At 42.9% G+C, this 15,135-nt stretch overlaps 1 protein-coding gene across 1 annotated transcript; it reads right to left on the bottom strand.

The window, feature by feature from the left end:
• Nucleotides 1-557: 557 nt before the first annotated feature.
• si:ch211-191i18.2 (uncharacterized protein LOC564095 homolog) lies at nt 558-13,673 on the bottom strand. The gene is made up of 6 exons (XM_048228980.1): nt 13,595-13,673; nt 11,856-11,923; nt 5,009-5,086; nt 4,411-4,598; nt 2,415-2,530; nt 558-1,814 (listed from the first exon to the last, which is right to left on the bottom strand). The coding sequence occupies exons 2-5, from the start codon at nt 11,920-11,922 to the stop codon at nt 2,456-2,458; spliced, it is 408 nt and encodes a 135-aa protein (XP_048084937.1). The 5' UTR covers nt 11,923; nt 13,595-13,673; the 3' UTR covers nt 558-1,814; nt 2,415-2,455.
• Nucleotides 13,674-15,135: the final 1,462 nt, after the last annotated feature.

The following is a 15,135-nucleotide window of genomic DNA, read 5'->3' as shown; positions in this document are numbered from 1 at the left end:
GATACAAATGCTCCATGACATTTGGGCTTTTTAATCATTCCATCTCCAGACACGTTTTAACCTCGGTCTCCGTGTGTGGTGAGTGCAGAGCGACTAATAACCTAATATATGCTAACCAGGGGCAGCCAGGAGAAATGAAACCTTCAGCAATTCATCTCAGCATGAACTGGGGGGAAAGACAGAGAATTGTGGTGCTGGAAACAGAAGAGTGAGAGCTTGAAAGGTCCTCCTTGCTGTGCCTGGGGATGAATCATTATACAGTGTCTTTTGAACAGCTCCACTTGACGAGGACTCAAACGCTTGAAAGCAGCATGTTCTCACAGTTGGATGTCAATTGTGAAACCGACTCCATTCATATGAAATCATTGAGAGAAGCACATTAAGTATTGGGTACTGGTGAATACAATTTGAACTAAGATTACACTCATCTCTACGTGTAAGTGGATATTAACACTGCAGCAGTCTGTAATGACCTCTTTTGACCTCTATTTGATGATATATTGATCTATTTGGAATATATTTATAATGTCATCAAACAATTTCAATATCAAACAAACTTAATGTGAAAATATTTATTTGAACATTCATTCAATATTATAAACAACAATTCTAAATGAAATAATCTTTCTTAACAACCTGTCGCAATTTGTTTAAAATGTGCATTTGGCTTGAAAAGACTGCCACTCTTTTGTAAAAGATATTTCTGCTCAGTCTTATTATACATTTATACACTGTATACAAAACACTTACAAAATTCATGTAAAACAGAAACTTCATAGGGTAAGTAAAGACAACATATATATAGAAGTGCAATGGTGTTTGTTTGGAAGGAGAGTTGTGGAGCCCTTGGGTGTAAAGACCATCTTTTTTAAATAATGCTATGTGAACTGCTACAGTATGAGTATGAACAGAATTGTCAATTATGTTTGTGAGCAAAAACACACACAAACATGGCACGCACACACACACAAATACACACACACGCACGCACACACGCTCGCACACGCGCACACATACACACACACACACACAAACACGCACGCATACACACACGCACGCGCATTCATGGGCACACAGACACACACAGATACTATCTCTTCTGGATGTTGAGACCTTTTGGACGGCAAGACAGCGACAAGTACAAGGAGACATCTCTTGTTGCTGGGCTGCATTCACTAATAAACCAATATGTGTCTTAAATCCTTGCCACCATCTGACACAGGAGCATGAAATGACTGATCTGATGGCAGAAAGGCTTTAGATTGCCGCTCTGAGGACAGGAAATTAAGAGTCTTCACCGCATCATCCCCACCCCTTTTCCACCACAGGTTGTGCTGTTTCCCTGGTCCCTGACCTGGTGGTGGCGCACGGGCAGTTTTGTGTTCCAGCTCCTCCGTGTGAAGCCCAGGGACCTTTTAATTAACTCACGCTTCGTCCACCCGGTCAGACAGCGATTGGCACAGGAATGCTGTGAACTCATGGAGCTCCTTGACCCAAAAAGCAAACATCAGGGAGGCTGTATGACGTGTGTGGGGTCATGAATGGACAAAGTGACTTTTTTTTTTTTTTTTTCTAAGGTCTCGGACTTGAATAGGGCAGTTTGTTTGTGAGTAGAGTGGAGTAGAGTGGAGTGAAGTGGAGTGGAATGAAGTGGGCGTTGTGTGTGTGTGTGAGTTGTCGGGGGTCGGGGTGTGGGACTCAGTTGGCTCAGAGTGTTTCAGGAACAACAGGAACATCACTTCCTGTCCTCCAAAGATGTGTGTGTGTCCGTGCGTGACTGTGAGTCCTCCATGCTAATCTCTCTTCTGAAGGATCTAAAACAAACACATGGCCACACATATGGTTTTAATACTACATTTACGTCAGACCAATCAGTATTTCAAACCCAGAAATGGGCTCACAGGTACTACATACTTGTTGTGTTGTTGGGGTTGGGTTAGTCTCAATGTACGTTGTTGTTGGTGAGCGCACACAAAGCATTTAGAATGGTTTTTTTTTCCCCCTTTCTTTTTTATCTCAGAGCCACCAATCTACAGCTCTGTATCTTATAGGAGTACAGCACCCTCTGGTGGCTACATTGGAAGCTGCATCTACCAACAACTAATTTAAAATGCACAGAACCCACACACACAAATGTGCAGACACTATTTAGTGGGCCTCATGCTCAATATTTCTATGCCAGAGTTGGAGCATTTCTGTTTGCAGCCTTAACCATCTGCATTATTTATTTCATCATATTTTCCAGAGGACATCAGGAATTCAGACAATAGTCTAAAGCATGTCTCCCCAATCCCCAGTGTGTGTCATTCACTTATGCCCAGGTGCACATTTTATTCAGCATGTAAGAGCATACTGTTTTAGTGTAGAAGCAATATATTAAACATATTTATATATTCTGTGCATAATGTTCTCACCATTTCCATGTGTGTGTGGGTCTGTGTCGTGGTCATATTGATCATAGAAGTCTGGCCAACTGGTGTGAGATCAGCCCCAGAGCAACCAGCATACAGGGAGACGTAGTCCTGCACGCCTGCAAAGACCAGGGAGGGAACAACTGTCAGAAAGGGAACAATGCTCAGCGGGTTTCAGAGCAGACTAGACTGAGCAGACGCCACAGGAAAAATAATATAAAAACTCATAGCAATGTAGAATCAGTGAGAGTATTGTTCTGTAGGGTAGCATGTGTTTGTACATATTTATGACACTTTGTGTGTGTGTGTGTGTGTGTGTGTGTGTGTGTGTGCGTGCGTGTGCCCACATGCATGTGCAACGAAATTCCCTCAGAATGTCTTTCAAAGGAAGTATGTGGCACAAACCAACAAAGAGAAAAAAAAACGGTCACATTTGTTAGTGAACCGTGACTGTTTACATATACAATTCTGACATCTTAAGTTCTCTGAGTGCCCACAAAGTGATTATTGCCCTTTCAGTGGTGCTGCAGCTGCAGCTGCCACACACAGAGGACGTCCTCCCTCTGTCATGCACTAGTACAGAGACACGAACGAGACTGGTCTAGTACGCTAAGGCGGCAGGGGAGCGAGAGTTTGTTTGGGTTGACAGAGCAGGAGGTGGAGTGCTGTGGTTTACTCTGGAGAGATTCTCCCTCTAATGTTTACATGGGCACTGTGTGACACACGGTCTCTTCTGATAACTATGCACCTACGCACGCAGCGCACTCACACAGACACACACACAGACACACACACACACACGCTAATGCAATATAAGACACAAACAAAATAATTACAACAAAAGAAAACAATTGTAAATCAGAGTGCTGAGGTATGTTAATACACTGTTTGTATAAGCACACACAAACAAAACAATAAGTAAAGACATACAGACACACACAAACACACACACAGAAACACACACACACACACACACACACAAGATACCAGAGTACTGGATCTGCATCCTTAATGACCCCCCTCCGTCTCATCACTGTGAAGGCTTTTGCTAGAGCCAGCGCTGTTTGTTTAGCTTTCCTTGCTTCACGCTGGGATATGAAGCAGATGGGGCTTTCACTGGGATCTGTAGCATAACTGCAACAGGACCCACCTGCTTACATCTATAGCCCACTCAAACACTTTGTGTCTTCATTGAGCACTTGGCCAAGAGTAAGACAAAGGCCCCTCGTGGGAACCATATCAACAATCAACAAGCAGAAGAGCTCTGGTTTGCGGTGAAGGCCCCTTTCCCTGGCTCATTTAGACTCCATTTGCTGTTAAAGGAGTAGGTCTTATTGCCCACATAAATTACATTAACCTAGCAATTCTCCTTGATTTATACACAATACATAAGCTCCCACAAGACTGTGGACTGGGGAGTATAACATACTGTATTTGAAGGAGTCCAGATGTACCTGAATAGCACTCACGCAACCTCCTTTAATAAGAAAACTTGCCAGAAATGTGTGAATAAGTCATCTGTCTCACATACATTTTCTCTGGAGAGAGACACTCCTAATAAGGCTGTCTTTTGTTAGTGGGTTTCTCTGTAATAGGCTTTGATGGATGGGGCATTGAAATGATTCATGTCGGGCTCACTGTGCATTCTTCAGGCTGTCAGGAGTCCCACACCACTCCCCCAATTCACTCCCACTCCAACCATCAAGAAAGCATCACTTACAGAGGTCACTGTGACTTTGACTAGAGGAGTGATTAAGACTCCTTCATAGTTTCTGTTTTCTTTCTTTGCATTGGGTAAAAAGTCTTGATGTGTTTTTCCTCACATTACTGTGGCTTTTATCACAATTCACAACTGCATGCATGGAAAAACCAAACATCCTCAAACAATTTTAGTTTAAATTAAGTAGTATTTAATAGCCATCCGTCAAATGTCAAGCTAAAGTACTGAAACTAAGAGCATGAGTTTGGCCAGATGGGTGTTGGCTGAAGCACAACTTACCTCATCTGTGGGAATATGGCGTGAGGTTGGGGGTTTGGTGATGGTCACCTCGTCCTCCATTTCCACGGTTTCCACCTCCTCTCCCTCGGTCACTTCCTCTGTCGGGGTGACATCTGTGCCTGGCTCCACATCTCCTGTGTCCCCTGCCTCCAAGAGGAACTTGTCCAGATCATCAACGCTCGAGTTGCCTGATTGGAGGAGAGTGTCGTGAAATCAGAAGAGCAATATAACACAACAAAACTACAAAACAAACATTCTCTAGCTTTATTCAAGGACTCAGTGACAGCAGCAGTGATGAGGAATTTCAGTCAATTCTGTGTGGTGAAGCAAATAGTCATGTTGCGCTCCCTCTCACAGCTATAAATGCTGAGTTAAAACCCTCAGACATTTTATTTCCACCATGCAGAACTGTGTTCATGTCACAGAATAATACAATTCTCATGAGGCATAAGGAATCTACTGCAACTCAGCTGCTGCAGAGCTTGGTTTTAAGTTAAAAACATGTGCATATGTGGCCTGGAATGGCATGGTGTAAAACCACAAAAGCCTTCAGAGCACTGGAGACAGTCCTGTGGATTGAGCGTTTGGAAAAACTTACTGTAAAAGCTATACTCAAAGGTGGCATTATAGTCTTCGTAGAGTGCTGTGGTGTCATATTCTTCAAAGTCGCTCTCAGCTGCGGAGGAAAAAGCAACAGAGGCAGGGAGAGTTTATTAAGGGCAAGCAGAGACGTGCAGGGCAGGATATTAGCAGAACCGCCTTCTCTGTCACGGCAAAACACACACATTCTGTAGGCCATCATCAAACCCTCGCGGATGCCAGAAATCGACCCCTCACTGACACTAAAAAACCTAAACTGCTACGGTAATGTGGTACCTCCTGAGAGGACTAACAAGGATATTACACCCACGTCCAATTATGTGTTCTAATTCTGAGTCCTTGAGGGGACTCCGTGCCAGATTCTCACGGTGAGCAACGAAGTCATACCATGTGGTTTGGTTTACGTCTGTTTTATTTTTTTTTCCCCTTCCAAAGCCTTCTCAAGTGTTCTTTATTCACATGGGCAGCTTAATTGGGTGAAAAAAACAAAAAGACGAGAAACGAGAAACGAGAAACGAGAAATTCTGAGTTCTGAGAGCTGAGAGTTTGGAAGAACACAACTGCCGATTTGACCCAGAGGAGTCACCATTCTGCTTTCATGTAAACCGTCCGTCATTCAGCACGGGTTTGACGGACAGCTCGAAAAGGGCACACAAAAGCAAACCTTGTCAGAAACGATGGGGTAAAGGTCAGTTATTCAAATAATCAACATTTCTGACACCCTGTGTCAGGACCGCGTTAGTGTATGAGATTGTCTTCATTTAGCGGAGCTTATTGTTTGAAACATAATAGCCTACAGGGTTGCGTCAGCGGCGCGGCGCGAGGCTGTGTAGAGAGTGGAGCATGCCAGGAACAGGAACAGCTGAGCTGATGCTGTCTGATACCGCACGCAGGTGACCTTATCCACTCCAACAGCAGAACAACTCAATGCCTCTGCGAATCATATCGATAACATCTCTGCTGGCTGCTTTGCAATTAATACAAACTTCAAATCAAGTGTCATTCAAGCCATGGCTACTCAACTGGATGTATAAATAAAGTTATTTAACGTATATGACATTGCACACCACAATGGAACATTTCATGGTTTTGTTTTTAAAGACATGGTCTAGTATGTCTACTTCAAAGTGCAGACAAAGAGGCCAGATCATTCTGTTTTGCAGTAAACCTGACTGTCTGAGATAGTCTGCCAACAACCAAGTTTCACCACTGAACATCCACTGACCATCACATGACCGGACTTGGCTCTTAAGCTACGGAAGACTGGCACGAGGCACAGAGACCGCCGGGGTTGACAAGTCAGCTGCCAAATCACACACTTCTCCATCAGACTCGTGTGTGAACTAAGGCGATAGTCCAGGGAAAAAATCCAGTGTGCTTGTCCATCCATGCTATAAAAAGCCAGTGTGCCTTTGCTGTCTTTATTGTCCAGGGAAATGGAGACATTAAACACAATGGTGGACCTATGGACCCTTTCAACAATAAAAACAAAAACAATGCTTGAACATTCTATTTGGTTCCCAGTCTACTTCCTCTGCATTAAGATAACATATGGAATGTTAAAACGGAAGTCTTGTGGGGCCAACTATGATGCTGATAATGGAACTCTCTTGAAAGGGTCTATACGCAGTAAAGAGGATCTGGACCATTAGGAGTCTTTGCATCTGACGGGCCTTTGAAATGTAGAGGGCATGGAGTGGGACTCCCTGCAGCCCACATCCTCACCATAGGACATAGCTGGATAAATAACCTCCCAAACAGGGGGCTGATTCTTCTGAATGACTTCTACAGTCGGGTACTGTCAATGAAGCGATTCAATGAATCCTTGAAAGATAACAGCAGGATCCCATGCAGTCCTGGTAATGTACTCAAGGTGTATAAATGTCATGAGTTTTACCATATGTTACTTTACCCAAAATCTTCAAGGTAATGCCTTAAATAAATGCTTGTCAACGTAAAATAAGAGCTTCCCTAAACAGTGAAGTTGCTGAAATGCTTAACTTCTTCTGAAGAAGTCCATTATTTTTTCTTTCAGTGAGACTGGGCATGATGGCCAGAAAGCCTGCTTTACCATTAGTTGCAGATGTTGTGTAGGACTTTTGTTATTCATTTTACTGCCAACTGTAAAAAAAGCAGTACTACCATAGGAGGTTATTTAATCAAACGAGACACCAAATGCCTCAAACCTCAAACCAAAGGCCTCAAACCGCTGCCTAGCTTGTGTGATCATTCGGACATACTAAAATAACTCTGAATAACTCTTCAAGTCATTTCCCTCGTGCCTGGTCTAGTCCACTTGAGTCGACCCCAATAAATCCTGGGACCGCAGTCATGGAAAGACCCCCAAAGGAGCGAGTGGATTTACGTATGGAAGCACACAGGGCCGGGGGGGCTCCATTAACTGCAGGGCAAGGCCTGGTGTTACATGATGGGTTGCTGCTCCTTCATCAGGCTGGGCTAGCCACTAGACAGGCCTCTGCTTATCTGAACTACTGTATGCTCCCTCTATCATTTGTCCATTTCTCTCTCTCTATCATTTGTCCATTTCTCTCTCTATCATTTGTCCATTTCTCTCTCTATCATTCTTTAATATGTAAAATTTTTCTCTCTATCTTTCTGTTCTGAGATTGCTCATTGTTCCTTGCAACTGCATGGCCAATACACTGGCAACTAAGAAAACGGATGACAGCTGCAATAGACTACAATGATTGGCTGCGTAAGAAAAGCAATGTGAATGAATGAGAGGCTTGAAGGCTTCTGAATAAGAGTTTGTGTTGCTCTGTTATGCAGTTCCGTGTATGCAGGACAGTGGAGGGAGGCATGATGACCCAGTCAAAGTTAATGAAGTAACACGATTCACATGAACTGCATTTACACAGTTCATGTCCTCTGAGCACGCGCGTGTGCAACTCTACAGAAGCACATTTACGCATGTGCACGCACAGCACACACATGGAAATACATTCACAGGAATATTTATAAACATACACACAGTGCTGCACACACACACACTGTCACTATCTCTCTCTCTCTCTCTCTCTCTCTCTCTCTCTCTCGGCTTACAGCTTGGCCACTATTCTTCTTTCAGGGTAACCACAACACAAGCCCAACTGACGAAGAAGCAATACCTCACTTCCCTGGCTTGATCTTTATGCCCCAGTGTTAATTCAGAACCCCCGTCTCTCACTCTCACACACACACACTGCACATGCGTAAGCACTCAGGCAAGCAGCCTGCAGTCCAGCACGGTATGAGATCCACTCTGAGTCATCGCCTCAGTCTCACATGACTGCTAAGCCGTGGGAAAAAGAGCGGTCTGCTGCAGAAAAGTCACCTGGATCCCCACCAATAATCAGCTACAATCTTTTAATTACAAACATTGTCTCCTCAGATGGAAAGTGCCACGGGCCATGTGCCGTACTCGAGGCGGTGCGCTGTTTACTCTACGGCTGCCAGCCTACAGGAAACAGTCTCCAGTGTCATGCATCAGTGAGCCAGCCAGCTCAAGACGCTGAGAACCAGGTGTCTTCTCCTCTACCACGATAAATCTTCTCTATCCTACCTCCGTATAAAACATGCAGTCTCCTTTAAATCGTTTTTCAAACAAGTCAAATTATAAAACACTACTTGTGTGCCAAAAAAAGGCTTGTGTGCCATGAAAGGTTAGAACAATCTAAACAAACTATTAAATAAAATGATATGTTGCTTTCAAACCTTCCTTCAGCAGCAGGAGTGTAGAACGCTATGCCAAATGCACTGGCAAAGCCTTGAAGCAGTGAGTAAGCTACAGTATGAGTAACTGTGTTTCCAGTGAGAAGGAGCATGGGGCCAGCTTTGTGGTTTCAGCGTGAGAGCCCGCAGCAGGTAGAGCTGGTGTTGGCACGAGAGTCTCCTCCGCGCTTGCGGTCCAGTGAGAGAGATCTTTGTGTGGCCAGTGGTGGGGAGCCGTTCACACGGCCCACGGACCAATCCCATCATGTCATGCAGCCTTTTCTTATAATGCAGGTCTTTGCCTATAGAGTCTCTTGCATCGCCGCTACCCTGGCCACCACACCAACACTTCAACCTACACACAGCACTTGTCTCATCCACCTACACAAAACACCCACAACCGTCAACTCACCCACCCACCCTCATACACCCACACACACATGCATACACACACACACAAGCATCAACCCAGCCCACCCACCCACTCACCCAACACACACACACACACACACACACACAAGCCAGCATATTTTCACATAACCTGGCTGACCCACATTGCACTTTCCTGCCTTTCATCCTTCACTGTTGTCCTCTGTGTGTCATCACCACCACCCAGGTTTTTGTGAGTCTGTGGGTTTGGCTAGTCCAGCAGCTTCATGCAATGGAGTGTGGAGGCGACGCTGCCCTGGGCCAATCCTATGTGGACTCTCCAGAACACCGAGTGATTGTTATCAGGTGGAGACATACTCATGAGTCAGCTCAGAGAATACATGGAAGCCCAGGATCCATACAAAAGAGAATAGGAAACACGTGCGGACAGAGAAACAGAGACATAATAAGAATGAGAACAGAAAGAGGAAACAGGGAGAGAGAGAGAGAGAGAGAGAGAGAGAGAGAGAGAGAGAGAGAGAGAGAAAGAGGAGAGAAGAGTAAGGTACATGTGATTGGGTAGCTGTTGTGTGACTTTCACATTAAGCCTATCCCAGTTTCGCTGATTAATTTGAGAGCATCAACCCTTCTGCTGGCACAAGCCACAACACGCTCTCTTCTGGACATGTCCCATCAGAATCCGACGCCGGCTTCGCCAAGCTTCCAAGACTACTGAGCGCAGCTGTACGCCCCATAATAACAGAAGATAAAACCCTCATCATATCACCATTATCCTGCAATTACACCACAGAGCCACACAACAAGAAGCCAGTGTTATGGAACTCCCTCTGCAAACTCAGCAAAGGAGTGGGTGATATTTCCTGAGAACAAACCAATAATGAAAACCATTTATTGGTGTGCACACTGTGTAACTTGCCTTTAAAACAAACTGTTTTGATCACCATCTTTATTCAATTTAGAAGCTGTTCAACTCTTGGCTCAACTAAACATGCCAAGTACAGTTCAAAGTCATTTTTAGTAATTGCTTGCATGCAAGACATGAAATATAATTGCATTGCGCATCTTACATTGTGTAAGTAAGCCCTACACAATGTCTTTGTTATCTTTAATGATTACAATACTTTCCACAACCACTTAGAAAGCCAGATACATGAAAGATCTTTCACAATCACTTTTGCAAACCAAACTGATTCATTATCTCCCTCAACCTCTTCTCCTCACTCGCTTTTTCATTCAAAGGAATCCAGCTGGATAAAACAAAAGATGAGGGGGAGGATCTGATGGAAATGAAGGGAAACAGTAAAGTCCTTCCAATAGTTATGCACCCACTCTCTCTCTCTCTCTCTCTCTCTCTCTCTCTCTCTCTCTCTCTCTCTCTCTCTCTTTCTCTCTCTGCCAACAAACATGTCTAAACAAAACATCTGTGCACCGGGCCAGATCAGGGATTATGTGGTCCCAATGACTGTAGTCTCTGTCTCTTGACACCACTCCAGAGTGAGTGAGATTCAGACAGAAAGAGAAGCAGAGAGGGACAGAGAGAGAGAGAGAGAGAGAGAGAGAGAGAGAAGAGAGAGAGAGAGAAAAAAAAGAGAGAGAGGGAGAGAGAGAAACTCTCTGCTGTGACCCACAACTGCCTAAAAGCCCTGTGGATACACAGAACCTGTTTACATTTTGTCAATATTTTGCTTGGGTTCGGATCAGCAAAAAAAGCTTTTTGGGATAACTGAATGTTGCAGGCCATATGCGTTCAGACCACCCCCACCATGCCCTATGGCCAACACTCTATCACTTCCACATGTGACCAGCATAATTCATCAAAGCACATTAAAGAGCCAATATTGCATTGCTGTGATCAATGTTGGGGGGGGGGGATGGGGTTAATTTCCAGCCATGTTTCTGTGTCAATGCTCTCAATGAAAAACATACAGTTCTGTATTTGTGGCATTAATTTAAGTGTTTCACACGCATACTCACACACATACACATACACACACGCACACACACACACACACACATACACACACACACACACACACACACACACACACACACACACACACACACACACACACACACAAACACACACACACACACACACACAAACAAACACACACACACACACACACACACACCAAAAAGTCACCTAAACTCCAAGAACACACATACACTGTGTTACCCTTGCAAGTGCATCCACTATAAATCACAGTATTGATCATTAATCCCAGCAAGCTGATTTATCTCATTCACTACCACTTTGGTGTGCACGACTAACCATGCACACACACAGATACAGCTGTGGAGTGCAGGACAGCCTGGTCAAAGGCAGCAGATATTCCATGAGTTCTCTTGGCACACACACTTGATATTCAAGCTCGTGCTCATAGATTATTTGCTTCTCAACTTTCACTCACACAGACACTCTCCCGCACACGCCTACCACCAGCTCACTCCAACTTCTACTTTCAAAACTTTCTCCTCTGACATTTTTCATTTATCTATCTTTCTTTCTTTCTTTCTTTCTTTCTTTCATTCATTCACTCACTCACTCACTCACTCACTCACTCACACACACACACACACACACACAAGCAAACAGTCAATCACACACACACACAAACACACAAAGACAGCAAAAAAGTAAACTTCAAAGTTATTTCCCAGCTGAGAGCAAGTCTTTCTATCTTTCAGATGCACATAAACACATACATTCTGCACATTAAAGTCAGTATAACTGCAGCACTCACCCCGGCAGAAAGGCATAAGCAGTAGGGCTCCAACCAGGCAGACAGTCAGATGGGGAAGCCTGTACATGCTGCACAGAAGAGAGAGCGTGTGCATGAGAGTATGTGTGTGTGCGAGAGAGAGAGAGGGAGAGCACATGTATGTGGGAGCGAGTGTGTGAGTGATCAGCCTCCACACTGGGCTCTGAATGACTGAACCAGGCACAAGTGTGAGAGGGAAGGGAAAGAAAGAGAGAGGGAGGGGAAAGGGAGGGAGGGGGAGGGAGGGGGAGGAAAGACAGGGACAGGGAGGGGGAGTGGCTGGTGAGAAGATTCCCTATGCCTGGATGCCCCCACACAACCTAGTGCTTCTTTGGCCAGCTAGTTGGTGATTCAGGATCAGCTGTGAAGTAGCCAGAAGGCGGCTGAAGTTAGGGTCTTAAATCATTTAAGTAAAAAGGGTTTAGTGGGAGGTGGATGAGTTAGGGGTGAGATGAGGATTATAGGCTCCTGACTGTAACCATCCTTTTCATCCTAAATGTTCCCATCATGGATTAACGTTAGTGTTTGATGAACCAGTTTAAGGCCAGTATTTCAGGTCATGGAGTCTATTTGTAAGAGGTCAGCCAGGACTGATTATAATCATTAAGTCAGTCAGTCTACACTGACAAAACTCAACCCTCACAGACAAGCGAGAGGTGTTTGATCATCACGCTGATATCGTAACACCCCCAATTATCACCACTTTTGTTCGGAAATTCTAAAACAACGATGTTTTTTAACACTTCAAAATAACATTTTCTAAATTAACCTTACATTTTTCAGTAGCCATAGGTATGTAGATTTGAACAAAATCTGTTTTGGTTCTTAACGGATTACTGCCTGAAATATCCGATTTTTTTTACCAGTTATATGGAGTTATAGTGCTGGCCTGATGGGTCGCCTATCTACGCCGTTTCAACGGCACATGAACACTTAGACCGAGAATTCTCGTCATGAAATTAAAATTCCACTGGAGCTCCAAGCGGATGTGTACATGCAGCCTTACAACACTGTTTACAGCTCCTCGAGTCACGGTAAAATGTCATTTCTATAGGAGTCCGCTGTCTTGGTTTGTATAGAAATGGATATCAAGTGACACATACACGCAAGACGGTGGAAATACGGGACCGGTGGAAATAGGGTGAGTTACGATAGAGGCATAGGGTAGCAAAGGAGCAGTTCAGCGCAATTTTAGTCACAATTTGGCACAGCGACTGGTCAGTTAACGTTATGATTGAATGACACATGGCTAAGGAAGCTCTTCTGCACTAAGCTTATGATGTGGTTGTATTCCCACGAGGTGGGAATATCAAACTCCTGACCCCATCACCCCAGGAAAATGGTAGCGAATTATCATCGATAATTATCATATAAGTGACATATCAGTCTATAACCATAGGCTAAGCTTATATATAATAGAAGCTAACTGTTATCGTAATCAACTTAATTGATTTGATAACGTTAAGTTGATGTTAGCTTTGATAGATTTGTTGGTAACGTTAACATTATTGCTAACGTTAACTTAGGCCTAGAAGCTAACTGTTCATGTTAGCTAGGCATACGTTAACATTATCTAGCCTAGTAGAAGCTAGCTGCTACATTTTCAAGCAACGATTAACAGTTTATCCAAATTATATAGCCTATCGTGACACTGTAACTCAATATACAGTAGGCCTACCAATAATTTCAAAAGCTAACGTTAATTGTAACGTTAACGTTACCTTTGTGATAAGCCGTCTCAGTGTAACAGTTATGGAAATGTCTGGTATTGGTAGCAACGGTTTCTGAATGGAATTTGACATTTGAAATCAGTTTTAAAAAAAGTTACTCAAAGATTCTACAGTAGCCTATGGAACCCGGGAGGTGTCATTGCAATTTGCAAGATATTTTGTGGGTGTGTGTCAAGAGAATGTGCGGTAGTTTTTTACCATAGACTGTATATAGGTTTTTACTAAAGTGTGTGCTCATTTTAATAAATTGTGCACATGTTTTACTAAATCTTGCTCACATTTTAAGACTAGGCTATTACCGGTAGATTAATTTATGTAAAATGCACGATTTAGCCCAGCCTAACATAAAGTGAGCACACTAATGAGTGCCTTTTGTGTCCCTAACAAATAATCAGTTCTAAAGTTGCTCTAACAACAAATAGGCCTAATGTAAAAAACGTAATATTACTATATATGCCATATCAATAGGGCCCAAAAGAGCAAATAAAAGCCAATAAAATATAATTTTAAAATCACATATTATATTTTGGCCTGTCCCTCGTTGTTCTTTTTTAACAGGACTTCTCTTTTATAAAATGTTGGTAAAATGATAAAATTTTCACAGTTGTATATTGTCTCAAGTGTAATTGTTAAGCAATGGTTAATATTTTCTTAGAAAAAATAATAATCATTGTCCCCTAATTTAAAATCAGTCCTGTTACTATCACCATAAACCCCTATAAAATGATGGTACAAACCAGAAGTGACATAATTTTTAAGAAGGCCTAAGTGACATTGAGAGGACTGTGAATTCCACAGTGTAAGCAAGGCTAAGTTTCTATCTTCTTAAATATCTTTTTTTTCATGTTTTATCAGGGTTGTGAGAGAGGGGCCAGCATACATGTCCTGTTACCATTTTTAAAGTGTACATATAAACAATTATTAGGCCACTGATATTACCAATATCTAGAAGTAATAACCTTTCAGATTACATACCATGTGCCTGCCTAGCCTTGACCTGTTAGCTAGAAATGAGCAATTTAGCATTAAATCATCAGTCCTGTTACCATCCGTCCTGTTAATATCCTACAATATTCTATGTAATAAGTAAATGGTAAAAAATAAATGCATAGCTTGAGATGGCCCAACACAATTTCTTGTCATGTTAAGATGTGTTAATTTAATGGGCTGGGCATTGAAAAAAATCAGTTTGAGTAAAACAAACGCACTAAGTAGGCCTAAAATAAGCATGCAATATTCTAAATTATGCGCACAATCTAGTGAAATGAGAGCACAAGTTTGTAAAACGACTGCACAATTTAGTAGCCTAAAGGCAGCAATTTAGTAAAACAAGCGCATGATCAGTTCTCTTGATAGCCTACACCCCCAAAAAAAAAAAAAAAAAATGATGCCTACTAACTCTGATTCATTTTAATTATTTTTAATTTAATCAGGCCTAAATTGAATTAAACAAAAGCAAATTATTTTATGTAAGCTTTTTGAAAAATCCTTATGATCCGAGGTAGGCCTACAGAAACATTGGAAGTTTGGGG

Source organism: Alosa alosa, chromosome 20 (genome assembly GCF_017589495.1).
Source record: "Alosa alosa isolate M-15738 ecotype Scorff River chromosome 20, AALO_Geno_1.1, whole genome shotgun sequence".
Classification (NCBI taxonomy): domain Eukaryota; kingdom Metazoa; phylum Chordata; class Actinopteri; order Clupeiformes; family Clupeidae; genus Alosa; species Alosa alosa.
The sequence above is the reverse complement of the archived record's forward strand: the minus strand, read 5'-3'. Positions and strand labels throughout refer to the sequence as shown.